General features: G+C 46.1%; 1 protein-coding gene across 7 annotated transcripts in view; it reads left to right on the top strand.

Annotated features, from left to right (window-relative positions):
* The window catches only part of SORBS1 (sorbin and SH3 domain containing 1), an 80,878-nt gene extending 55,695 nt beyond the window's left edge, over window positions 1–25,183 (top strand). For 2 of the 7 annotated variants that reach the window (XM_035897279.1, XM_035897283.1), the window contains 9 exons: window positions 3,484–3,569; window positions 5,312–5,479; window positions 6,929–6,975; window positions 8,617–8,731; window positions 8,839–8,964; window positions 10,025–10,219; window positions 20,991–21,049; window positions 22,138–22,250; window positions 23,076–25,183. In XM_035897279.1, coding sequence (XP_035753172.1) covers window positions 3,484–3,569; window positions 5,312–5,479; window positions 6,929–6,975; window positions 8,617–8,731; window positions 8,839–8,964; window positions 10,025–10,219; window positions 20,991–21,049; window positions 22,138–22,250; window positions 23,076–23,143 — 977 coding nt within the window. In that variant the 3' untranslated portion in view covers window positions 23,144–25,183. Of the gene's footprint in view, window positions 1–1,224; window positions 2,746–3,483; window positions 3,570–5,311; window positions 5,480–6,928; window positions 6,976–8,616; window positions 8,732–8,838; window positions 8,965–10,024; window positions 10,220–20,179; window positions 20,240–20,990; window positions 21,050–22,137; window positions 22,251–23,075 lie in introns of all 7 variants that reach the window. The other 5 variants (XM_035897281.1, XM_035897284.1, XM_035897282.1 and 2 more) reach the window with 4 other exon arrangements.
* Window positions 25,184–26,371: the final 1,188 nt, after the last annotated feature.

Below are 26,371 nucleotides of genomic sequence, written 5' to 3' on the forward strand. Positions count from 1 at the left end.
AGTATCTCAGCGGGCCACACCATCTCTGCTGGCCTGGCTACCTTGGTGTAGCTGGCACTGTGTGCTCCACAGACTCCTGCCTGCGAGGGGTGTGCAGAGAATGCATGGGACACTGTGAACCAGCAGTGCCCTGTAGGCTCCAAGACAGCAAGGCAGAAGAGACTGCTGCATCTCCTCCCCTTTCCTCCCCCCACCATAGGCTCTCTAGAAGGTTAGGACAAGGAAGAGCCTGACTCCCGTCAGGGAGCTGTATTGGGGAATGTATCTCTGAGCCAACTTCAACCTAAAAATGGCTTGAGATGGAAAGAGGACTCGGGAAGGAATGCGTTTGGTTTCTGAACTGTCCCCCCTAAAAATAGTACATTACACCAAAAAGGTCTCTCTCTGTCTTCCAGCTGTTTTTCAGCATTTTGTCAGGCCTGTAGGGCAGGGAGTCAAACTGGATCTGAACAAAAAAAAATCTGTTCAAACAGTTATTGTTCCCCAGACTGCAATTGAACCTGAATAGTTATTTTGACATTTGAGTTTGAACTCAAATCACAAACAGACCTAAAAACTGCAGTCTAAGCTGAACCCAGACTGGATCTGACTTTAAAAAAAAAATAATAATGTCCTGATCTGACTCCTTGATTTTTAAAGCAAACACAGCCAGCTGTATGGTCTGAAGGACACTCAGCTTATTCCTAGTATGGGGAATCTCTAAGCAGGCAGTCCTTGGGCAAGGCCAGCTGATGTGGCCTGCTTGTGCTAGCACAGTCAGCCACTGATTCTCTTCCCCCTCCCAGGAATAAACTGTTTGGCAAGCGCTGTGGTGAGACCATAGTAGGTGTGGTTGCAGGCTTCGTATTAAGCCATTTTTGCAATGTTAGTGCCTCTGCATTCTTGCTGACACCCTGATGCTGCCCAGAGTTCAGCTGCCCTTTTCCATGGTGCCACAGCTTCCCTGGAAGCTGATGATGCTTAGCACTTTTTAGGAGGGTACCTTCAAAGTGCTCCAGATCTGCTTCTGGCCAAGCCTCTCATTTTAGAGATGTTAGCGGCGCTTCACCTACTCCCATAGGCGTGGCTTGTTGTGCAGTTTCTTCCTGTTTTTCTTTATGTTTTGGAACTTTGTTTCTTTAAAGTGCATTTTATTAAATCCAAGCATGTTCTTTCTCCTTTCTCAATAGCTTTCTAGCACTTAAGCTAACAGGTTGTATTTATTTTATTCTGCATGCTTACCAGTGGATCGTAAAGGTGGGAATGCTCATATGACTGCACCCTCTTCAGTTAATAGCCGAACCTTTAACGCTAGTCATACCGGTATGTTAGGTCACGCATGTAAACATAAGAAGCCCTTATCAGCTGCAAAAGCCTGCATTACTGAAATCCTCCCTTCTAAATTCAAACCCAAACTAGCAGCTCCAGCTGCTCTTGTGCAGGACAAGAAGGGTATCTTGCTGTCTCATGAGAAAGCTCAAAGCTGCGAAAACCTTCGTAGCTCCATTGCCTTGTTTGATAATAAAAAAGCTTTCATGGTAGACATAGGGGAAAGCATAGAAAACATGTTGATGAAGTCAAAGCAGGAGTATGCCATCAAATCTGGCAGTACCATGAGCCTGCAGGAGTATGGCACCAACTCTAGGAAAGGCTACCTGTTCCCTGCCTCCAGGAAGAGTGGGATGGAGTTTACAATGCTATATAAAGACATGCACCAGATCAACCGGTCCAGGATCCATTTGGGCACAGTCTCCTCCTGCAGCGTGAGGGATATTGCATCTCAGTTTGAGAATGAAGCAAAGGACAGGATGGAGCACAGCCTTAGTCGAGAGGATTCAGAGCAGATCCCCAAACACACCGTTTCCTCCCGTATCAGTGCCTTTGAGCAGCTGATCCAGAGATCCCGATCAATGCCCTCGCTTGACTTTTCCACTGGACAAACCAAATTCACCACTTCTCTCCAGTCTAAAACTTGTCTGAGTTCTGCCTACTCTGCAGAGTTTCTTCTGGATTTGCCAAAAGCACACCAAGAAGAAAAGGATGCTGCCAGCTTGGCAGATAAATCCTCCCGCTCCTGCAGCAATGTGGAGGACACAGCTTCCGATGTCAGTGATGCCATCCCGATGGACACACTTTCAGCTTGCACAGATGAGATAGATCTCCTCTCAAATGCATCCAATGACAGCGGCAGCAGCAGCAGCAACCTCAATGGGCCTCAGAAGCATAAAATCAACAGATGCAAAGGCACATGCCCAGCTTCCTACACCAGGTTCACTACCATCCGAAGGCATGAGCAGCAGCAGGCGTCCAGGAACCCTGATTCCAAAGGGGATGTCTATGGGGACAGACACATGCTCCCCAGAAATGTCTACCTAATGAGCCCGCTTCCCTTCCGATTGAAAAAGCCCTTCCAACACAAATCCTGCAGGACTCCACCCCCAGACTGCCTGGGAAGCCGGGCAGTGCCCAGCCCTGAGAACCCAGATGACCCCATACAGCTGCAGGGCAGCATAGGAGACAAGAGCCACCACTCCCCGCACCAGCTGTGGTCCAGAAGCAGGCCTCTGGCCCCCAGGCGCCTGTCTTCCTTTGACATTGTGGAGAGGCTTAGCTACTTCCCCACCGTGGGATCTAGCCGAGATAGCTTCATGGGCCGGGCTGGCACGCCTGACTCCTTAAACAATGGGAACCCCGTTCCATATGCTCTTTGTCACAGCCTGGACACAAACAACAACCCGCAAAGTGAACTTGGGACGTACCTAGGAGGTGGCTTTTTGTGTTCTTTACCAGTGTCCCTCCATCTGTCGTCTTGCTTTCCTTTCTCCTCACCTTTTTTTTTCCACAACCCTTGCATTTTTGCTCCCCACCTTTGCATCTCCTGACTCTCTCTGTTTTTTCCCCTAGTGTGTCTAACGTCCTTTGCGTGTCTTGCTGAGCATTTTTGTTCAGGACTTGTTAACAGCTGCACTTCTGAGAAACGATTTCTGCTGCCTTTCTAATCACATCGGGTTCAGTTTGTCTCTCAAGCAACTCCAGGGATGCAAGGATCTCAACATGAGATATTTCTAGTCCTATATCATTTGCACACATGGGAATATAAAACAAACCTGATGATTTGCTTTAAGGAGCAGTTTCTCAAGGTCTAGTTGTGTGTGTGCGCGTGTGTGTGTGTGTGTGTATTAAACTTTTCTCAACAGTAAAATGCCAGATCATACTTTGATGGCAGTGAATCTTTTCTTCACAAAGTCCTTCTCTGTCTTTACTCTTTCCTGTACCGTTATTTTCTCCCTGTTTTTGGATCTTTGTTCACAAGTACAGCCCAAAAGGGAAAAAAATGAAAATGGATAAATTACCAACATCTGATTGGCAATTTGGTCAATGACAATTGAGAATCCTTGCTGTCATAATGGAAACAAATTGTTTAAAAATATCTATTTTTTTCCTTTCTGGTTATGCTAGATAAATCCATCTGTATTTTAACTTCCTTATGTTGTTTCGAAGTAGATTCAGAATCACCAAGGCATTTTGCACCGGTTGATTACATGGAAACTCCAGAAGAAATTATCCGCAGGCGGCATGATGATAAAGAGGTAATCCCTTCTTTATAGCCTAATAACAGTTGTGGCAGCTCCACATACAAGTAGTATAGCATTCAGCTTTGTATATGGACAGCTTGTTTGTCTGTGGCTATGTATATTGGAAGTTAGAACAACAAGCTGGAACTAGTATGCTTTAATTTTAATACTACCTCTGCCACCGTTTTAATGTATAATGTGTAGTCCAGGTTAGCCTTTGTTTAAAATGAACCTGGTAGTTCTTATCAATTGCATCAAATGCTATATGGGTGCTTTAAAGAGTGTAAAAAGGTTGGAGATGTATGGGACGTGGTACAACAGCCCAGTACTTGCAGATAAAGATGAAATGGTCATTCTATAACGATTAAGGTTTTGTTGTTCTCCAAGCACGCCACTTGAGTCAGTACTAATCAAACTGGTGAGAACAGTATTTTTCTTGGGGGGCTCCTCAGGTTTCAAACAGCAAATGTAAGATATTAGAAAGTGTGAAGTTTTGCAAACTAGAATTCTTTATGGTGTCTTAAGTTGCTGACAACAGAACGTAGCAGTCCTTTTCGAAATGGCTGGGCAGCACTGGGTCAAGCCAAAATAAGAGGAAAGCCACATAGGCTTTTCATCACTGACTGTATTCAAGCTGATTTAAAGAATAAAGTGGTTGCTTTCCAGGAGGTTGTTAATTTTCACTGCTTGAGGAAAAAAGTTATATTTTTAGTCTTAATTTTCTGAGTCAAATAATGGTTATATCTGCTTTGAAATATGGTAAATCCTGCTCTTAATTCCTATTTGAAAAATATATTCATAGAATCATAGAATTGTTTGGGTTGGAAGGGACCATTCAAGGTCATCTAGTCCACCCCCCCCTGCAGTGAGCAGGGACCTCTTCAATCAGATCAGGTTGCTCAGAGCCCCATCCAATCTGGCCTTGAATGTTTCCAAGGACAGGACCTCCACCACCTCTCTGGGCGACCCGTTCCAGTGTTTCACCACCCTTATTGTAAAAAATTTCTTCCTTACATCCAGTCGATATATCCCATGAAACAGTTAGCAATCCCCCCACTTCCAAAATCCAGTACGAAAACTCATGGCTTCAAATGAGTTAGCATGGAGCTGAACTCTTCATCCTATGGTCACCCCCAAAAGGTGGAAGAATCCTCCTGCCCAGGTACTCAAGAATGCATGTTTCCATTAGTGGGCCAGAGGCTTCAGAAGTCCAGAATAATTCTTTGGGCTTTATTTACTTTATTTTACAAAGTGCATTACATAAGCCCAAAGGAAGTATGGGAGAACCTGATGCCTGAAGGTGGCTAGGCGCTCTCCCAAGCTCCTTGCAAAGTTCAGGGGAGTTTGGTGCCTCGGAACTTAACCTATGGGCCTGATTCAGGTCTCTTGGAAGTCAGTGAGAGAAACTCCTTGTTGGTTGAAGGGAGGTTGCATCAGCCCTCTGGATTATTAGCAATCTTCCTAGAAGCTCCCAGGACCTGCCCAAAACTTAGAAAAACTCCTCATTGACTTCCATCAGCTTTGGATCAGATCCTCTGTGTGAGCTGGATTTCTGTTATGCCTAAGGGTGGTGTATTTTCTGTGCTTGCAAAACGAAAGTGTATTGTGTAGTTAGTAGAACCCATAATTTATGTCGAACGGTAAAATCCCAGCTATTTGCTGGGACCTCAGGAATTTTATTTAAGTCACGTTTATGGCAGCTTTTGAATGCCTTTAACTAGATGATTTACTGCCCATTTTATGCAATTTTATGGCAGAAACTTTTAGAGGACCAGAGACGGCTTAAACGTGAGCAAGAAGAAGCTGATATTGCAGCTAGAAGGCACACAGGGGTTATTCCAACGCACCATCAGTTTATCACTAATGAGCGATTTGGGGACCTCCTAAATGTAGAGGATACAGCAAAGAGGAAATCTGGGTCAGAGGTCTGTTTTAGTTACCTCAGTCTGCTGCTTGACCCAAAGCAATATTTGCCTCTCACAATGTTGTGCTTTAGGCCGACATTAGCTCTTCAGAGAATGTCGTTTGTTTTGTTTTGTTTTTTTCCACCTTCCCCTTTCCCATTCTGCCTTCATTTAGATCTGCTTTGACTCTTGTGCCTGGTAAATTAATTGGTATCTCTATACCAAGCTGCATATGTTAAAGCATGCCTGCTGAGAATTGCTGGTGCACACCTGTGATGCATGCCTTTAAATATCAGCTACTTTTAGTGAATCAAAGGCATTCTACATCTTTTGCATCATATTGCTACATTGTCTTCTTGTCTGTGCCTTATGCTTAGAAATTTCATGTCTCCTCGATGCTGGCCATGTGACTGTCTCATAGTTTTTTCTTGAAATGGACTGTTTCTTCTCCTCTTGAAAGATGCTTAATGACCTTTAGAAACAACTGGGGAAAGTCTCAGCATGTTTCACTGCATACAGCCTGGATGGTCTTTCTGAAAGAGACAAAGAAGGAGGTAGATGGTTTTCCCACGAGCCCAAGGCACTTTTCCCAAGGGCTGGATGCCAGTCCCGTTCTCCTGGCCAAATGCCTTTTCCCGCCTTAGGGATGGCTGCTGGGGCCCTGGCCAGCGGCTTGGTTTCCCCAGAGGTGCTGTGCTACGGTGGTGGGCGACGTGGTCACCAGGTGGATGGAGTGCACTTGTCTGCCCTTTATGTAGTTTCAGGTGGTCTGGTGCCACATGAGTATGGCTGTTTCTTATTTTGTGCTCCATTACAAAAAATGACTTTAAAATTGTCTGAGTATTTTGTGGCCATTAGAAAATCAGCCAAGTAAAGCAAGCTTTAAAGCCTAGGCCTGCTGTCAACGTCCTTTTTGGCTTTGTAGCCACTGAAGACATTTTTTTAGACACATGCTTGATTTATTCATATTTCCTCCTCACCTTTGTCTCTTTCCTACCAATTTATACAGAGTACATGGTCACATTGCAAGATTCAGCAGGGCGGGGTAATAATCAATAAGAGCCACATCGAATAAAATCCTACCCTTTTTTTCCCAGCTAGTAAAATATACTTTTCCATTCACATGTCAAGGGAAATTTGGTCCCGGAGCCCCAGTAACTGTAGTTACTGGAGCAGCTTTCATTCAGTAGGGTTTGTCACATTTAAAAGTTTTCTGCTGTTAAATCCATTTTCTGTAGAGCTCTTAATTACTGTTATACCAGAAGTTGGCACTTTTTGCCCTGGTGGGAGAGACCCATCCAGCATAATTTGGACTGTAGTACCAGTTGCACACAAGCTTGTAGCAGAATACCCACATTCAATTTCTTCCCCAGACTAATGTCAGCTATGGAAGAGTTTGGGTGTTTTTCCTCAGAAGAGGATTGAAAACCTAATTACTATTTTAATATGTTGATTTTTTTTGATCTCCAGATGAGACCTGCTAGAGCCAAGTTTGACTTTAAAGCACAGACGCTGAAGTGAGTACAGCTTGTTGCTACTGCCTTGAGTATTCTTCCTCTGCTTTTTTCCCTAGGATGCAGCATTTATGAAGTGTCGTGCAGTTGGATTCATGCTGTGGGAGTGTCTTTCCAGCAGCTCAAAGCAAAGGTGTCCATAGTGTAAGGCAGGGAAAAGTAATATGTATGAACCTTGCAGGTCGTAGCCTCTAAAGCACTGTTAGAGAAATGTCGTCTTTCCCAGTGCATCTGTGTCCCATGTGACTGTTAGGGCAAACCCGCATTCTTTACTGGAACAAGCGAGCGCTCTGCTCTGAGGTGGGTGGAGTCATGGGAGATGATGTTCCTTCTCGCACCTCGTAAGCAGGACCGCTCCATCACTGCCCTTGTGCTGCAGACAGAAGGAATCCCCCTGAGTGACATCCCTGGTTGTGCTCCGATTTAGGAGCTGGAAGAACTGTGTTAGTCAGTAGCTCACTTTTGTAAATCTGCCATACAGATGGCCAGAAGAACGTAGATATGCAGAACAGCCGCATACTCTTCACCATCCTAAGCGTAGCCCAACGTCAGCACAGGACTTAGATGCATAGCTTTAAGCATGTAGGTGGGCTCTTGACTCAGGATTTTCCTGATTCAGGACCTATAAGGATACAGAGCGGTCACTGCTCCCCTGGCATCTGTGGGTACACCAGTGGATGTTTCTGGTGGCATTGGTGTACCTCTGAGCCCTGTTGTGGACCCTCGGGTGAACCACACAGCACTACTCATTCTTTTTGGGGAACACTGTCATGAAGAGAAGGCCTGGAAGGCCTTTCCCTCCACATGAGCCTGGAGAAGCTCTCATTTTAACATTGCTAGGGAGGGAAGAAAGAAGAACAGAATTCATTGAAGGACCTGCTGGTTTTCTTCTCAGGTGCTAATGTCCTGGGAATATTTTGTTATATGTTCTATAGGCAACGATTTGTAATGATTTACACAGCTTCACCCCAGCAGAACATAACAGGGTGCCAGACAAAAGTGGAGAGCTTGTGGAAATCATGCTAGGAAAGGCTGGGTTGGTTGTTTTCCTGTGGGGACCCAAGTAGGAGGTTTATGAGCCTAGTACGAGCTGCCAATGGTGGGATTTCCTCAAGCTGCAGACATTCATAATTTTAGCACTGAAGACTGTAGACTTTAATCCCAATTGTTAGCCTGGGTGAGGTCAGTGGTTGCACAACCACAGGCTGGCCAGAAGTGTAATCGTTGTAGGATCAGTGCTGGCATGTGAGGGGGTTCATCTAATCAGCAAACCAGCTTCCATTAAAATCATGTGTCTCTTTGGAAGGCGCTTGTGACATGGCCTGTTTCAAAACAGGAACTGAGCACTGTTCACCATATCCAACATGGAAAGCAGCCAGTGGCATTTTTTGCTTCAGCTTGACCCCATTGCTCCTGGAGGGTGTGGGCTTAAGTAGGGACCTCATAGGCCAGCTTTTTTGACACAATGTCCAAGGGGCAAGAGAGTCCCTGCACATCACAATATGAACAGGGTAATTCTCAACATGTAGCTTTCGCTTTGGGTGGAGCGTGATTTGTATCAACAAGGCTGAGGCAGCCCTTGGTACCTAGGGATTGCTGGCCAGCAGAAGAATACATCTGATGCAGTGCTTGTGTTGTTAACAGGGAACTTCCTCTGCAAAAAGGAGATATTGTTTACATTTACAAGCAGATTGACCAGAACTGGTATGAAGGCGAACACCATGGCAGAGTTGGCATCTTCCCACGATCATACATAGAGGTAGCTGCTTTCCTTGCAGGTGCTCTCTTTGCCCACTCCCTTTCTGCCAGTGGCCAGTTTATGGGCTGTTTGTATGTGACTCATTTGACTGTGTTTGTTCATTCTAGCTCCTCCCACCAGCTGAGAAAGCTCAGCCCAAAAAGCCGTTGCCATTGCAAGTACTGGAATATGGAGATGCTATTGCTAAGTTCAACTTCAATGGGGATACCCAAGTGGAAATGTCCTTCAGAAAGGTAGGACTTTTGTTGTGCTGGTGAATTGAATCCAGACAAATGCTGAGGTTTTTTAACACTAGTGAGTCACAATTTCCAGATGAAAGCTCCAACAAGATGAACTCTGTATTCAGGAATGATTCCTTCTCATCACCCACGTTTTTACTCCATAGTCATTATGTAGTGCACTGCCGTGGGAGCAGGTAGGCTGAATGAAGAAGTGCCAATTGCTTCCTCAGGGCTAGCTGAGAAGATGCTTCGAGCACAAGTGCTCAAAGCTTGGCTCTGCAAGGCAAATTGGATATTTGGTGACATGTCTCCAGTATGATCCTCTCCAGTGGGGATGCACAGAGTCACATGAGAATGACGATACAGAAAATAGGGAAACTAGGTTCCCCTTCCTTCATACTACAGGCCGAATCACTGAGCACAGGGAAGCGAGACTCTGTGGTATTGCAGTGACTGGCTAGACCTGACTGCAGAGTGAAGGGATAGGAATGGGTTGTGTAATGGCTGTTCAGAGCAAAGTCAGCCGTATTTAGATTAAGGAGCAGCATTTCTCCATCTCAAACAGCTTTCTGGCTTGATACTCAGATTAGATCTTGTCTGTCTTCTCTTTTAATTATACGTGAAGGTGGGGCTTGCAGTTTATATTAAGGATCTGGAAGTCACTTCATTTGTCAGCAAAATAGGAGAGAGCACAGAGAGACCTAGTTTAACCTGCAGACCTGTGCATACTCCCTGTACACCTCATACCCCTGAGAGTCTCGCGGTCAGCCCGAAACTGCTGATTTCCTTTTTTTCTTAACTGGCTTTAGCAAGTAGGGTCTTGAAAATGTGAGCATAACTGAGTCTTCAGACAGCCCAGGTTAGCACCAGAAGATCTGTGTTTCCTCCTTCTCTGAACTGAATAATGTCATTCCCACCTAGAGGTTAGGGTTAGGACCACATAACTGGGAAATAGGGGAGGCTGAGAGCCAACAATTGTTTTAAGTCAGCTGCAGCAAGATTAGATATGTAATCTGCTTTGGAATGATGAAATATGTTAAAGTCAAGACTGTATTGCTGTTCCTTCCCATAGGGTGAAAGGATCACATTGATTCGACGAGTGGACGAGAACTGGTATGAAGGAAAAATCTCTGGCACCAATCGCCAAGGCATCTTCCCTGTCACTTACGTGGAGGTGCTCAAGCGGCCAGTGGTCAAGAATGCCGTCGACTATCCTGATCCACCAATGTCCCTTTCCCCTAACCGCAGCATGACAGCCTCACCACAGGTATTTGGACTAGATGCAGCCAGTTACAGCACCTTGCAGAACAAGGGGATGTTGCCATTGCTGTGCCAGAAGCCATAGCTGAAAAAAGCTGTAGCTAAGACTAGTGTTTTGCGCAGTAAAAGCCATGTGCACCCTGCAGTATGCTGCAACTGCAGGAAAAGGTGATGTTTCATTTACCAGAAAGGTTAATGAATGGGTCATTTGGGGATTTGGAGACTCAGCTTTTCATCTCTAATCTGTAGCTTGAATTCAGGCCAGGTTGAAAGGGCCACAGTTCACAGCCGCCTGAATATATTTCACTCCCACAGATGGAATGAATTGGTGGTCCAGCTCCTCCTGAGTGCGTGTTTACACTTTACAGACCTCCACTGTGATGAGTGAATTTTTTATTATGACTATTAAAAGGGCGTCGCAGACTGTTATAGTCTGTAGGAGTCATTATGTTGATGCCAGTCAGCTTGAATGAAGCTGTATGCTTATTCCTAAATATTCCAGCTCACGACCAACGTTTTGGGAGACAGGGTTAGGAGAGCAATCTGTATTATTTGAAATTGGTGCTAAATTAACTCAGGTTTTGAGAGCAGGCAAGTCTGGGATCTTCCATGAATATTAGATTCGCTATAAACCATACTGCAGTTCAAACCAGAAATCAAAATGGCAGCAGGTAATTGTATGGGGAACCCAGAATATTTGCCATGGAAAACATCAGGGAGACAGTGAGTCTCTAAATCCCTTTGTTTTGCTCTCATCGTGCAAATACTCATGCTTGAAGGTCAGCATACGTGTCTGGGTCGCGGCCATGAGGTTCTGGTGCATCCCTCTCTCACCCATGGGACCGAAGCAAGCTCATTCTGAGGTCAAGACTGCAAGGAACAAAAGTGGAGGATTGGGATCGGGAGGAAGGGGTATATGGTACAGGACGGATGGGAAAGGCTGCCATGGCTCATGCCTGGTGTCTGTTGGGATCTTCCCTAAAAGGAGTGGGTTTATTGCTAGCCGCTGTGTAAAGAGGAAAGACTTGTTGCTTGTTTGGGATTCCCAGTCAAAGTGGACCTCAGCTGAGCTCTTCTGTTTGAGCTTGGCAGTCCTCCATAGCTGCGGCCTGTCTGCCACCAGCTCTCTGCAAGCTTCTCCCTTTGATGGAAGGGATTGTGTCCACCCTTCTTTGGTTTTGTTTGCTATTCTTTTGATTCCTTCCCTAGTAAATCAATTCTCTCCCTTACTTTTTTGTCTAACTTGGCAGAGGACTGAGAAATGCTCTGATCAGTGCTAATGTAGCTGATCTCACTGATGCTGCTGGTGGTAATAGCTAAGGGCAGACCTCAGTTGTGCGTTCTGCCTTTATAAACATAGAACCTCCTTAATCACCTAAAGACCAAATAGCCACAGCTGGCTTTTTTGATCCGTTTCACCTCCACAGCTTCAGCAATGCAAGTTTCTTGAGGAGCAGGCATTGCTCATGCTAGATTTGGATAAAGTCAAAATTCATCACCGCAGTGAATTCTGACTGGGTCCATGGTGTGAGTTGCTGGGGCCCCAGCTATTGCTTCCAGACCAGTCAAATGCTGCATGCTGCCACCACGGATGGTGGCTTCAGCTGCTCCCTGAGGGACTTAGGGCCTGTGGTATGAAGTCTAAGGTCTTCCACAAGACATTTTGTGTCTGGGATCCTGGCAAAGGCTGGGTAGGGGTATTAGCAGCACAGATACAGACTGGACTCCGTGGTTGGAGTAGCTGCGGACAGCACATTCTCCAACACAGTGCACTGGTCCATGGAAAACTTACGTACCACGCTTGATCACAGATCTGCTCCTCTCCGCTCTCGCTCTTTCTCTTTTTACTTTTGCTCAGTCGTTTTGTATTTTCCTTTATTATTTTTTTGTTCATTTCTTTCTTTTTCTCTCCTGCTTTTGTCTCCTTCAAGTCTCCCAGCTCTGAGCTGCTCCATACACCAACTCCTCCGCCTTTGCCTTTCGCACGCCGCGCCTTATCTCCAGAGGTGCAGGCGGTCACATCTGAGTGGATTGCTCTGACCGTGGGAGTGTCTCCGAGCACCACTCCTGCCATTACTCCTCCATTGCCTCCTCCGCCTGAAGCCTCCCTCTCTCACACTGACTATCCCTCGCCTTCTGCTGCAGCCAGCCCTTCCCCCACGGTCAGCCTCCACCATTCTCATCTCTCTGGCTCCTCGACTCCCAGGTCCATTAAATCCCCATTGCCCTCTTACTCATCCAGACCTCAGTCCTCCGCTCGCAGTTTCTATCAGGCCACTCCGCAAAGTGAAGAAAAGTTTGTTGGCTCCCCTTCTCCCAGCATGAGCTACTCCAACTCCCCTCGCTGGGCAGTGGAGAGCCCCGAAAGCATCATTGCAGAGCAGCATGACACCACTGGCAGCCAAGCCTGGCTCCAAAAGAGCAGAGAGGGCAGCAGCAACCCCGAGCAGGGTGCTCATGCTGTTCCCAAGATCTCTGTTGAGCGCTGCCTGAAACCGTCCCAACTAGACATGCGTGTGAGCCCAGAAAAGAGACCTGTGGGTTCCTCTGAGGACAACCAGTTGTGTCAGGAGCTAATGGCTATTGTGCAGGGAGGTAAAACAGAGAAAAGAGGCGTGAGGAGAGGTGATCTGGGAAAGTTTCAAAGCGGGGAAAAGAAGGTACTTCTCCTTGCATGTGTGTGTGGTGCTCTGAATCCCTGATTTTAACTGGTGTGTTGAGGTTTGTGCTGCTCTGCTGGCCAGGCAGAGCCAGTGGCTGCCACACGTCACTTTGATGATCCTAAGACCTTCTTCCAGGGGTCACCAGTGGCATTCACCAGATAGCAGATCAAAAAGTTTTAGAAGAGGGCTCAGCAGCAGTATAGTGAAAATTATTTGAGAACAGCTAACAGCGCAGGAATGACTCCATGGGTCATGCCTCGTGAGGTGATTGTCCCAGATAGCGGCCATTACCAGATGTGTCAGATGGAAGTATCACATGGGCCTCATGCCCATCTACCACACTGTGGAGAATACAGGCAATTCCTTGCCATTCAGAGATTTTCCAGTGTGCAATGGATCATCTTTGGTGACAGAATTCATTTGTTCCTCCTAAAGCCAAGGACTGAAAAGCCTTGTGAATGTCAGCCTGGCTCCTAGAGTCACAAAAGCTGTCCCCTGTTGATCCCAGAGCCGGTGGTTTAGTGACCTTCATCTGGGATGTGCATGACTTAACTCGGGGATGTTTGATTGTAATCTATGCATTGAGTGGAATTTATTACCTTTGCATTTCCAAAATGATGTGAAAGGGTCTAGCCACAACTGAGAATTAGACCTAGTGATATTTCTCCCCAAGAGTTTTTAGCTACATGTAGCTGTATGTTACAAGGAGAAGGAACACGGGAACGAACCTTCAGTAAGTACCTTCTACAACCTATCTGCTGATCCCAGTCTTGGTGTAGGAGATCTGCCTTACTTTGCAGCTCTCAGTTGATTTGGGGTCCATCGTGGGCTACAGGTAGCCAAAATACATTACAGCACCCCCATGCTGCTTTGTATAAGAGTGGAAGTTTGGAGAGCTCAAAACCATAGCATTGTAAATACTGTCTTGGATGCACTGCAATAGCCTCCGTGACATTCTCTATCTAGCCAGCATTTAATAGCGAGGAACTAGGGTTTCTAAGATGACAAATTTCACACTGGGAAATCTTACGGCAAATTGTTTGATTTCTGCTTGAATCATAACCCAGAAGCATATTGAAAGCTGTATAAAGACTGTGCTGTTTATCACCTGGATGTGTTTTTAGTAGTATTTTTTCCAGGCATAACCTGCATGTTTAAAACAGAATGAGGTGGCCAGCTCAGACAAACCAACTGGAAACTGCACTTGCCCTTGCATGGAGTTATGTTTGCTGTGTGTGCATCAAATTTACTGGATAGTAGATGCTCTTATTGCTAGCAGGGCCTGTGGTAAGAGAGTCTGTGCCAAGCTGACCAACTTTTCTTTTCTTCAAAAGACTGGAGACTCAAAAGCATTCTCCTCACCTGCTCCTCTCTCTTCCTCTGCCCTCTCTTCCTCTACTGTCACAACACAGCCACCTCCCAGACATACACGCAGAGTCAATAAGCCACAGGTAATCATCTTTGCTGATTACTCTTCCATTATGTAGAGTTGATTCCATGCCATGCCATTGTTTTGTCATATGCTTGTTTAGCCATTCATTGATTCCACAGGTGAAATAGTTCTCCTATAATTTGTCAGAATTTTTATTTTTTTTAAAAAAATCATCTAAAATGATTTCTAGGCTGTGCAGAAGGGCAGGTATGGGTAAAATCTCCAGCTGGTGCAAATCTACATAGCTCAAGTCTGGGTTTCTGCCAGTTTGTGCCAGCTGAGGATCTGATTTTCTGTTCCTCCAAAGAATTAACCTGGGGCTTATTTAGTTCTGACCTTGAGTTCCTACAGCTCGATTGCACTATAAGGCAGTATCGGTGGTCTTGTTAGCGGGAATGATGTAGCACGAGATACTTTGGTTCAGGTTTTGTTTAACCACCTGAGATAGGGATTCAGGTTTTGAGTGTCTTGGAGCTGAGGGTAAGGCATACACAACTCGGTATCCACAATGTGGGGGACCTGTTCCTGCCTTCTCTGGTAGGATTCAGAGGGGACCTGTTCCCACCTTCTCTGGTAGGATTCAGAGGTTCTCAGCATTATTGGCAAGGGCTACAAATGTCTTTAAAGAGACATGCGGTAGGGTCTGTGCAGCATAACTAGCTCAGCCTCAGCACTGGGATGGGCTGGGATGTCCAGGGGCTGGGAATGAGCAGTGCTCGCAGCTGCTGGTGTCTCACCGGTCCTTCCAGGCAGCTTCCACAAGATGGCAATATTTGAAACAGAAAGCTCACAACTGGCAAAAGCTGGGCTGAGTCTGTAGTGATGGGTATTGGGGAAGCAACCTTTGGCTTGATCGGTGAACCAGGTAGGCTGCTTGTGCAGGATGAGCGTGGGAAGTGGTTGCCAATGTTACTTATTTTCTTGTTCAGTTTATGAGAGTGAGATACAGCTTTGACCCTGAAATTTTCCTGTTCCCTTTACTTAACTTATTTCCCTCTGATCATCAGCTTGCACAACTTTTTACTGAACAACCACCTCCTGCTTCCCTTTCAGTTTCAATATCTGAGTCCGGTAGGATATGTACTCTGCTTCATATTAAAAATCCACAAAAGTTTTCCGCATTGGCCTTTCTCCTGCCCTCTGATCCACCTTGTCCTGCTGGTGCCCGTGCTGGATGTATGCGATTCAAAAGGGCGGGAGCAAAGAGCCACAGTCAGGGGAAGATGTTTCTCCCAAGTGCTGACTAGCACGCAGTTCTATTTTGGGTGTTGCACCTGGTTGTAATAGGACCCTGTGGCCTTTCTTTGGAGTTGAAGTCAAGCCAAAATTTATGTTTTATATGCCTTGACAATCAGAGCATTGTCAGTGTCAAGTTAAAACTGTGTATGACATTATCAGTGGTCTTGGCCTCCTTTCCAGCTCTGGGTCTACAGTTGGTTAGGGAGCAGGAGTGGTATTTATGTGTGCAAATGAGTTCTCATTATCAGCGTGACCCATGCAGAGGCTGATGGCTTCAGCAGAACTGCAGGTAATGCCCTGGAGGCCTTCTCAAAAATCTGTCATCTTTTCATTGATTTTAATCAAATGAGACAAGCACTTAGTAGATGTGGAAAAGAGACTTCATATTTGGTTTTCGTTTGCATTACCATCCATCCCTGGTGTTTGAGATGTTTTACCATTTTGAATTTTAGTTTTCTTTCTCGTTATAGAGAACCTCCCCAGTTATGATATTCTGACCCAGGGCCTTTTGCAGGTTTGAGACCCCTTTGGTACAGGGCTGGTGTAAGGACTGTGTTCTTGCCTCTTCTGTTGAGTAATGATATAAAGTGCAGTGGCTCTTTTAGCTGTTCTGAAGTTACTCCCTTTTGCTTAGTTTCACAGTCCAAACTAAAAAGAACAACCCCAGAGCATGTGAAAGATATATAACAAGTATAACTTACAGATAAGGTGTTTCAATATTCTAGCAAACCATGATATTAAGCAGTAATGTAGCCTATCAAATTAATTTATTTCAGGGCACCCTCAGAAATTCTCTTGTTTAATTCCTGTTTCCCTCTGAGTTCCTCTAGTGAGGCAGTCAGCAGTGGTGCTAGCGAGCGTGTGAGCAGTGCAGCAGCTTCGGCCCCAGGGCCGGATTGCAGCCGGCCGTGGGGTGAGGAAGCCAGGAGTAGCTGGATGAGGGTCCCTGCATCACCCAGCAGCATGAGGGATGCTGGGGGGGGGCCTGTCTGCTCCCTTCCACTTGTACAAAAAGTGCCACTCAGGCAGAGTGGTGAATAATTTCGCCCGCTTTCTGCTGGTAGAGAAAAAAGTGTACGAGAAGGATGCTCAGACCCCATGTTTCCTGGCACAGACCAGATACGCTTGCTTAGCATGGTCACTATTTAGCACCATCTCCAAGGGAAGCTCTTCCCCCGCAGTGGTTTTCTGCTGCTCCACAGGTTCAGCACAGCCGCGTTTCTGCCCAGCGTGTTTATGGTCCAAGCCAGAGCTGTGCAGCCTGCAGCAGGCGTTGGTACCTGCTCCCCATGGGAGATGCATTTTTCTGCTGTAGACACAGCGTTCAGCTTCTGATCCAGGGGCCAGGGAGTCTTTCCATTGACTTTGACAGCCTTTAGGTCAGGCTGCTCCACACTGCTGCCTTTTCAGTGTCCTTTGTGGGAGCTCTTTGGCCAGCTTTCCCCTCACCTTCACCAGAGCTGGGGCTTGGTGTGTGCAGAGGTTTTCCTTTCGGCTGAGCTGGGGAGCCCTCCCTCCTCATGGTTCTCCATCCACATGTGGGAGCGTCACTGCTGATGTGTGCCCTTCTCTGAGGGGATACCAATTTGTCTGTCTGTCTGTCTTGTCTGTCTGTTAGTCTGTTCTGCCTAGCTTTCCCTTTGCTTATGTAGTCCTTTAACTTTCACCATAAAGGGATAGAAGAAGACAGGTAAAGAAGAGCTGCAATGGGTAGACACATGGATGACACTTGACTTTGCTAGGAGCAGGAGAGCACTATTGAACAGCCCCAGCATCTTTCTTCCAAACAGTTAAAACCTGCCTCAGGGCATTTCTAGGCTTTTAATGTAGAACCTCTTTCTGTTATTCTTACAAACCTGTGGTGGGTGCTCTTTAGATCCATCCTCAAACTCTGTATGAGGTGGAAACAAGTGGCCAGCTGTGCTTCAGGACTGACTGCACCGCGTATGTATATAGTCTGGAGACATGGAGACCACTTAAGCATCTGCTAAGTTTATTCACTTAGTCTTAACAAAGCTCGTAATGTGACTGAGGGGGTAGGAGTTGAGTTGTCCTCACGGGTTGTGAATACTTGGTCACTTTTAGGGCCCTCAGTTTACCTGCAGCAGCAGCAGGGCTGGCTTAGTGTTTTGGGGGAACCTCTGTGTTTTATACTTTGGAGTTGTGCCCCACACTCACTGATTCCTCGGCCACCTCTGACACGTGGAGCCACCACTGTAGGTAGTACATGAGCTTTCTGAACCCGTGCCTGAAGAGCATTTGGACCTATAACACTTTTTTTTTTCTTTTTTCTCTTCTCTCCCTGCAGGAATAATGTGGGTGGGGTTTTTTGGTTTGGGTTTTTTTTTTTTAAAAAAAAAAGCCATCTAGGCCTTGCTATCAAGGTCACTTGTTTGAAGCAGTGGGGTGATATATTTACAGCCTGAAATGATAGGATCTGATCTGGTCAATTTTTCATCCTGTTTAGCTAACACTGCATAGTTGCTGACTTTGGGGTGTTCCATCACCTCACTGGAGGGCTCTGCTGTCGCCCTGGGAGTTTGTGCAGAGACACCCATTGCTTTGGTAGGAGCTGCCCGAGGCCAGAGGGGATCCACTTGGTCGTGTGTCTTGTCAGGAACTGGGGGCTGCCGGGAGGGCTGGGGACTGCTTGGCTTCTGCCCCTGCCCAGCTGCTTCATCGAAGTCCCCAGGAGGATCCTGCCAGGAAGGGGAAGGTGGCCAAGTTTCTGATGCTGGTAGCCTGCACCTCCTGGTATCACACAGACAAGCCTGCACTATGGAGTGTTCAGAGGTAGTGTAGGTTTTATAGCTTTCAAATAACCCATTTAATTCATAGTTATTAATGCTTTTTTGGAGGAAAAGCTGGTCAAGGAGGTCACAAGTAATCAATGAGAAATGGACCACGTGGTCTTAGGAGCTCATGGAGCAATTCCAGCGGTCAATTAATTAGTGTGGAGCAGAGAAGCACTTTCCTGAATTAAAAATCATTCTTACAGCTGCCTCACCTCAGCCTGGAAATTGGTTTTCCCAGCTACTTGACCACCTGAGTTAGCTCTGATCTCATCAGATTTGATCCATTATATCCAATTGGGTTGGCACAATATTAACTTTAAATTTCTAATTATTCCATTTGCCTTTCAGGGCTGATGATAGGCAGGAATGATTTCCAGAAATCCTGTGACAATTTCAGGCTCCACAGTAAATGCTTTGAATGTGAATTCCTCTGCAAATTAGCCCATCCAACACATTTAATTTTCTCTCCACAGAAATACAGGTGGTAACAGAGCGTTGTTCCTTAGGACAGTGATCCTCGATTCCAGCCCCAGGCAGTATACAAAGGAGTTGCTATGGGGTTGGGTTGGCCTGGAGTCCTCAAGAAAAGAGGCAGTTTGCTTTAATACAAAGCCACAGCTCCAGAGGTCCAGGACGTGGTTCAGAGGAGGTTTGAGAACGGGAGTTAGACAGGGATGAGCTCATCACCCTGCACTTCTCAAACCCGCTGAGCGCACTTGGGCTGAAGGTGTCACAAACCTCTTTATCCCCTGCTTCTGCACTGTCTCAGGATGCCGTGAGAAAGCAAGCCTTTACTGAAGGGCTTTGTTGAAGTGAATAAAGAGGAGGAGGGAAAGCATAAAAATTGAGACCTTTGGAATTTGGGTTGAAAATTGCATTGCATGATCACAGAGGATGGCAGTGCCTGTATCTTACCCAAGCCGCTTTGCCAAGCAGCCCTGCAGGCACTACAAATAGCCCTGCACTAGGTCAGACATCCCATTTGCTCACAGCATGGCCCTTGCTTTCAGTGGGTGTTTGCATATGCAAAAAGTGTGCAAAACCAGGCTCTGGATTCCTGTGCGACTTTCTCAGTGACCTCCCCCTGCCCCATAAAACCTCCAAGCCCAAACATCCTGGTTTTCCTTGCTGTGCCCTGGGACCTGTGCACCCCTGTGGAGGTTGTGACTGGGGAGAACAGCAGGGCAGAGCTTCACAGGTGGTGGTGTTTGGAGCTGGGTTTTCCCATCAGGGCTTCTGCTGACCTGAAGCTCTGCCTCACTGTGGGAATTAACAGAGCAGCTCAGATCCTCGCTTGGTCCAAGCTAGAGCGATTCTGGTGGGGCTTCTGCGGACCTGAGCTGGTCTTTTTTAAGAAGCTGGCGAGTTCCTGTTCTCTCCTGTGTCAAAGTCATTGAGGACTTTTCTAAAAACAGCAAGCAGATTCCTCTCAGTGTGCTTTTGGCCTTTCAAGTTTGATGCTCTCAAGTATGTGCTTCTGTCCGTGTTGGGTTTTTTTCCCTCCCCCTACAGGAATGCAGTGTGACACTCTGTACCATTTCTGGTTGGAGCGGCGTCCGTAACCTCCCGCTCTGACTCCCTGCGCTGCGCTTCTGTTTCGCTGCCACCTTCCTCTTTGCAGCGTTCCATGTGCTGCAGTGCAGTTGCATTAACTGTGGCCATAATGTCCCTTGTGTAAATGAAAGATCTTGTTGTCCAAGAAGTGTGGTGTTGGGGTGGGGAGGGGAAGAGTTGTGCGTTTTCTTTTGTTGTCCGCACTCCATTTAAATTTTTTAAATTCTGATCAATATAACATCTGCTAAAATGTCTTCCTTATCATTTGCTTGGTGATCACGCAGCCTTCCCACCATTCATTGAGAGCTGGACCAGATCTCACAGAGTCTGAAAAGAGCTATGTGGTAAGGCCACTGTTTAAATCAGATGCGTAGTCCTAGCCTCTCTTTACCCAAACAGTAGAGATAAAATGCCAGCACTATTTTTAGCAGCAAAGTAGGTACATGTTTATCTACTTGCATATATTGTTTTGTTTGCAACAGAAAAAGGGAATTTAGCAATTAGAACAACTGTCTTAGCCAGTGAGAAGCTGGGGTAATTGTGCTGCCAGTCCCTGGGTATAAGTTAAATGAAGCAAAATGCATGAATGGAGCAGCCCACCTTGCATTCTTGAACTGACTTCATAGCATTTGTAATGGTGCCACTGCATAACTAATTGCAACCTCTTATGCTGCTGCTTTTAAAAAGATATGTATATGTATTTGTTACAAATCTTCAAACTAAATGCCAAATTCTTCTGTATCTTGCCTGTTTTTCCATGCTTACACCTGGATCCCTTCTGCACTCCACTACCTGGATATTTACCTGGATCTACAACTCTTTTTTTTTTTTTTTTTTTTTTTTTACTGGACTTATGTGCTGCATCTGGAATGTCCCATCTCTTCTTGTCTATATTTTCCCCTCCCTCTCCCCTGTTGACTGTCTTTTGGGTGTTCGTGGATGCCAATGCTGCCTACCACGCAGGAAGCTGTTTGCAATGAGATCATAAACATTGCAGAAAAGTCTGTTCATTACTGCAGTACTATTTCTCAGCCTCTTGACTCTCGCCACAAGGTGACCTCTAATGACCATAAACCATCTCTCATCATTTCTCAGCAACCTCAAGCACAGCAGCAAGGAGCCAGCCCTGACAGAAGTCAAACACCACGAGACATGTAAGTCCTTTTGGCTCTCTTCCAGGGGCCTTTGCTCTGACTGGTGGTGAAGACGGGGAGGTGGGAAAGCTTCAGCATTTCAGGAGTTATGTTAGAATTATGGGAAAGTGTCAGCTTTTCCTTAAAGAGCAAGAATAGCCACATATCATTATAATGAGTAGTTTAAAACTGGGACCTTTGTGTCTGTATAGCACCTGAAACAATGACCTCATAATCCAGGCCCGGGTCTCCGTTGGGCACTTGATTCATGCTGGTTCTGGAGATTATCTCAATGTCTTTGTTTCTTGAAGCTGGAGACAAATTAATACCCACTGGCTACACCTGGCTCATATGGCGTGGGTCGATGTGTTCACCCCTGTTCTTAGCTTCTCACAGTACAGTGAGCAGTCCCAACACCGGTGCCACTTGGTGTGTTGGTGGCCAGTTCCACAGGCGAATTGGTGGCTGAATGATTTGAGAGACCAAGGCTGAGATTTTCAAAGCCCAAAGATTGTTTCTGCTCCGTAAGGTTCCTCTTTTCTGATAAATACAGAGTGCCTCTGGTGCAAGTGGTATCTCAGAGCAGGATTCAACCTTAGATTTTGTTTGCATCCTACCTACTCAGGCATGATTTACCCAGCAATGTTAGTGCAGTAGAGTAGGCAGTATCTTTTCCTAAAGTCCTTCACTCTGCCTTTTGGTCATTCATGGCCCTGCCTATGTGCCTGGGCAAGGGAACAGATGTCCCGTTTAGCCCAGGAATGAGTATATCCAGGTTTGGCTTGCATCCAGTGGGCTGTCTGCACTCAAGGTGCTCCATGTTAGGCAGACTCAGGTCGTTACAGAGTATGGAGAGGATGACATGGCAAAAAGGAAGCAGAAGTTCTCCGCATATCCCACACAGTGCAGGCGTGCCACTTTTTACTGCCATGGCCTTGTGACCACAGCCCATTTAATGCAGTTGGCTTCCACCTCTCAAATGGAAAACTCAGATCCAGACTGCATTGAGCAAAATGTGATAGGAATTAGAAAGGGGAAGGGAGGCATCTCCTTCTGAAGGGATGTCAGGGAAATCCAATGGCTGACGTGCAGTATCTTTCTGGTTTTAGAGTTAGCTACCAAGCCCTCTACAGCTACACTCCTCAGAACGATGATGAGCTGGAATTAAGGGACGGTGACATTGTCGATGTCATGGAGAAATGTGATGACGGCTGGTTTGTGGGTGAGTGTGACACTTGCCTGTCAGCAGAGCTTTTTGGGATCCAGATGAGCAATTTTGCAGAGTGTCTGGAAGTGGCTTTCATTTGCAGTGTCAAAATGGTGGGGGAAAAAAAAAATCAACTTTTTTCACAATTTCTCATCTTTTCCCACCAAGAACATTAAAATTAGGGTGCAGGGTGGTGGAGCTTTGTTTTCCTTCCTAGGTCTCTAGTTTTTCCTTTTTTGTCTTCTTAATTTCCCTGTTCCCCTCTTCCTCCTGATCCTTCTTGCTCACACAGATGGCAGAGCAACAGAGGGAGCCAAGGAAAAATGGACTTCTGTAGCTTTTCCAAAGCTAAGGGAGCCCTGACAAGTCACAGAAGGTGGCAAGTAGGGGACGAAGGGAACATGTGGATGGGAGTTTCAGGGCCTGAAAATCCAGCCTCATCAATAGCTGTATGTTTAGCAAAATCTAGCCCTTTACCTTCAAAGAAAGCAAGTCTGGACAGTGTTCTCCATCTCAACACTGCAAATCTAGGCTTTTTATATCTCTTCTTAAGGGAGATTAGCTCATTTACACTGATAGGAGTTTGCCTCCTAGCCTATAGGCCCAGGAGCTTTCACCAGCACCTTATTAAGCGTTAAAAGGGAAGACCAAAGATGATAGTAGCAGAACTAGTTGTGATCTTGTCTACACCAAAAGGCTTTTTGACCAGGACCTCTATGTAGTTTTGGAAAGCAATGCCTGCAGGCAGAAGAAGCTGCCACCTCTGCCTTTTTAAACCCCTAAGCCTTCCTTGCATGGCTCCATCTTACTCTGGCTTCCTTGTATTTTATTTTGTGACAGGTACGTCCAGGAGAACAAGGCAATTCGGCACCTTCCCAGGCAACTATGTGAAGCTTCTGTACCTGTAACATAACAGTGATCCCACCGTGACAGTGATGGGGTTGTTGTCCAGATGGTGTTTTTAAACAGTGAAGAAACAGACAATTTATGAATGTACTAGACAAGAGATGAGATGTGTTAGGAGGATGTGGTTAGGTGGTACAGTACTGAGTTGAATGTGTAGCCCTGCTTCCACAGGCTCAGGGTGTGATTTGTTTGCTGAAGAAGAGACAGTTTCTAGTTTACAGTGCTGCCTTTGTGTATTGCTCTCCCCTCCCCAGCAAGAGTTCTGGTGATAATCTTAATTCATATGGAGTACTTACCTCTGAGAAGGCTTCAGGGAAGCACATGGCATAGGATTTGTTTGTGTGTTGAGATAGGATAGTGCTCTGGGGCAGCACGCAGCCTTGCAGCCGCTCCCCCTCACTGGCAAGGTTCAGGGGGGCCAGGCTTTCCGCTCAGTCTCTGCCTCCCTGCAGCCTCACTTTGCTCTGCCTTCCACTTCCACAGAAAACCCTTCCTTCATGTCACGCACCTTAAGACCCAGCAGAGGCAGAGGACAGCTGATACGGTTAAACTGCAGAGCTCTGTGTGGAAAAGGAGTTTGGGACTGGTGGTTTAATCGGGAGAGGTCAGCCAAAGCATAATGAAAACACACAAAAATTCCAAACCCTTTAATAACATATCACCTATCTCTGCAGGGCTTTTTTTCTTTTGTGCAGGGTGTGTGTGTGTGTGAGTGTACTGTGTGCATCAAAACGGAGTCCTGTTCTTTAAAGAGAAATCAGCCTGGCTCTGACATTTATCTGCACAAAGAATAGAACCAATAAACAGAACACCCGCGAGAGCAAATCCTGTTTAGGAGTCCTACGGCCGCGCACTTTCTCTGCTCGTCTTGCCCTGTTGCTTGCCCGAAAGGATCGCACGCTTTTTGAAGCGTACTCTTTGGGATGAAGACTTTGCTTCTTTCCCGGCACTAAATCTTAGAGGCTCTGATAAATCTGAGCAACATCTCACTGAGGGTGCCTTTTTTTTCCTTTTTGGTTACAGTGTCGATGGTAGGTCTCAAATAAATACATGCATTTTGGCTGCCTCTTAGTCATACAAAAAAGTCTAATCAGTTTGGAAAGCTATTCCCAGCAGTTATTACCAGTTACATAGATTCATAATTCCTTGAGAAAAAAACACGGCTTGGCTGTATGCTTGCCTGTCAGCCCACTATGAATACTCTTTTGATAGACGTTTTGTTATTAAGAAAAAGCATAAACAAAACCGGTTCCATCAGACTCTGCTTCCTACAGTTACCACACAAATAGCAAAGGGTTAGATTGCTATTTTGTCATAAGCCGTATTTAATAATATAAAAAGCCTATTTTTATGCTGATGCTTTTATACAGATTTATTAAGAGTAACTACGACTAACTGTTAGCACGACTTGCAATGTTTTGATAAACTAGCCATGCTCCTGGGTTTGAAATCAAGTAGGCTTGTCTTCCGTCCTGGTCAGCGGAAGAGAAGACTCAGTGTCTCAGAAGTTTGACTGTAAATATGTATATTTAACTTTGTACAGACAATGTACTTACCTTGTATAGAAAAATAATTTAAACACATTGAGTGAAGGGAGGGAAAAAAAGGCAGTTGTGAAAGGTTGGGATTTTTTTCCACTTTTATTTAAATGATGGAACTCCATGTATGTTCACATAAAGAGTTTTAGCACAAGATATCTATTATGAAAGGTTTTCAGATATGACACAAAGTACCACTGTTTCTTTTCTGCAGGAGATACCTTTAATCCTACATCTTATTTATGGGTTTGTTTTTCTGCTTTGGGTTTGCCCTCCAATTATTTGCAGCAATATTTAGGCCTGTTGCTAAGATTGGATAACACCAAATTAATCTATCCAGCAAAGTAACACGATGATACTGACTGTATATAACATACTCATTTAAAGGTTTATTTTTCGTTGTTGCTCTTGCCATTTTAAGTTACACATGTACACACACACACACATACAAACCGCAACTTATTTTTGTGTTGATTTTATGTTTCTTATTGCAGTGGATTACTATTTGACAATTAATAAATGGAATTATTGAACTACTATTGTGTCCTTTGTACAAATTATTAAATAAAGTCTATTCCCACTCTTCCTGTAGCAATGCACTTTTGTACCTGTGCCCCTCTGTGGCTGTCTTTGCCTGTGTCCATACGGAGCGGTAGGTGTCTGCCGTGGGCTTCCCAAGCGCCCTGCACCTGAGGATGCTGCTCATGACTTGGCCAGAGCTCAGGGGTTCTCCCTCCTGAGCCACAGGCAGGCTGTGACTTTTTCTCAAAGAAACCAAAGTGTAAACACAGAGGAAAAGCTGGGTTATGCCCTGATCCCGCTGTAACGTGGGGTCAGGGTGCAGCTGCTGTGGCGTGCGTGCAGACCCGGGAGCGCCGGAGCAGCGCCATGGGTTTACAAAAGGGTCTGTGTGACTCTCTCAGATAAGAAGACCACACAGGTTAAGTAGGACAAGGAACCCCAAATGGCAGCCTCTGTGGGAAGGGATGTCCGTTGATGTTGGGTTCACATGTGCGTTTTTAACCCTGACTCGGGTCAAAAGCTGTTGGACGGCTGCAGCGGCTGCTCTCTGGCCAGGCAGGTATGGCTGCAGCACTGGTTCAAGGGGTTTGTGCAAGGTCTGTGACCAACCCATCGCATCTCCCAGCCCTGCGGCAGGAGAGGTAGCCGGGGCTTTTTGGGTGTGCCTCGTCTAAGGAAACGGTCCCTGACAGGAGCAGAGCGAGGGAAGGCCGGAGCTGTGCTCGCCGGGGCTCAGTAATGTACAAGTTCCACAAAAGCACCCCCTGCCCCTCCACACGCCTGGCTCTGGCCCGCTGCCTGCGCGGGGCGGTGCCACCCCGAAGGATGATCTTTCGTGAGGAGTTTTAACTTCCTGGAGACCTCGGACTGAGCCAAAATTGGGCAACAGATTCAAACGCTGCGGTGATGCGACCGGATGGCCGGGCAGACAGATACACATCGCGGCTGCATTCACAATGATTTTAGGAAGTCAAATTATAAACAAGCCAATCCTAAAGCCAAACTAACAGGACAGCAAAAGCCTCGAGCTGTTTTATGTGTCCTTAGAAAGCACGCAGGCAGAAGCCCGTTTCTCCGTTTCACAGGTTACCTTACATAAAAAGCAAAGGGGCAGCCTGACCACCGCTTCGCTGCAGTCACGCGCATCGCTAGCCCTTGCTTTACAGTGCT

This window comes from Egretta garzetta, unplaced genomic scaffold, assembly GCF_000687185.1.
Source record: "Egretta garzetta isolate BGI_Z169 unplaced genomic scaffold, ASM68718v1 scaffold56, whole genome shotgun sequence".
Classification (NCBI taxonomy): domain Eukaryota; kingdom Metazoa; phylum Chordata; class Aves; order Pelecaniformes; family Ardeidae; genus Egretta; species Egretta garzetta.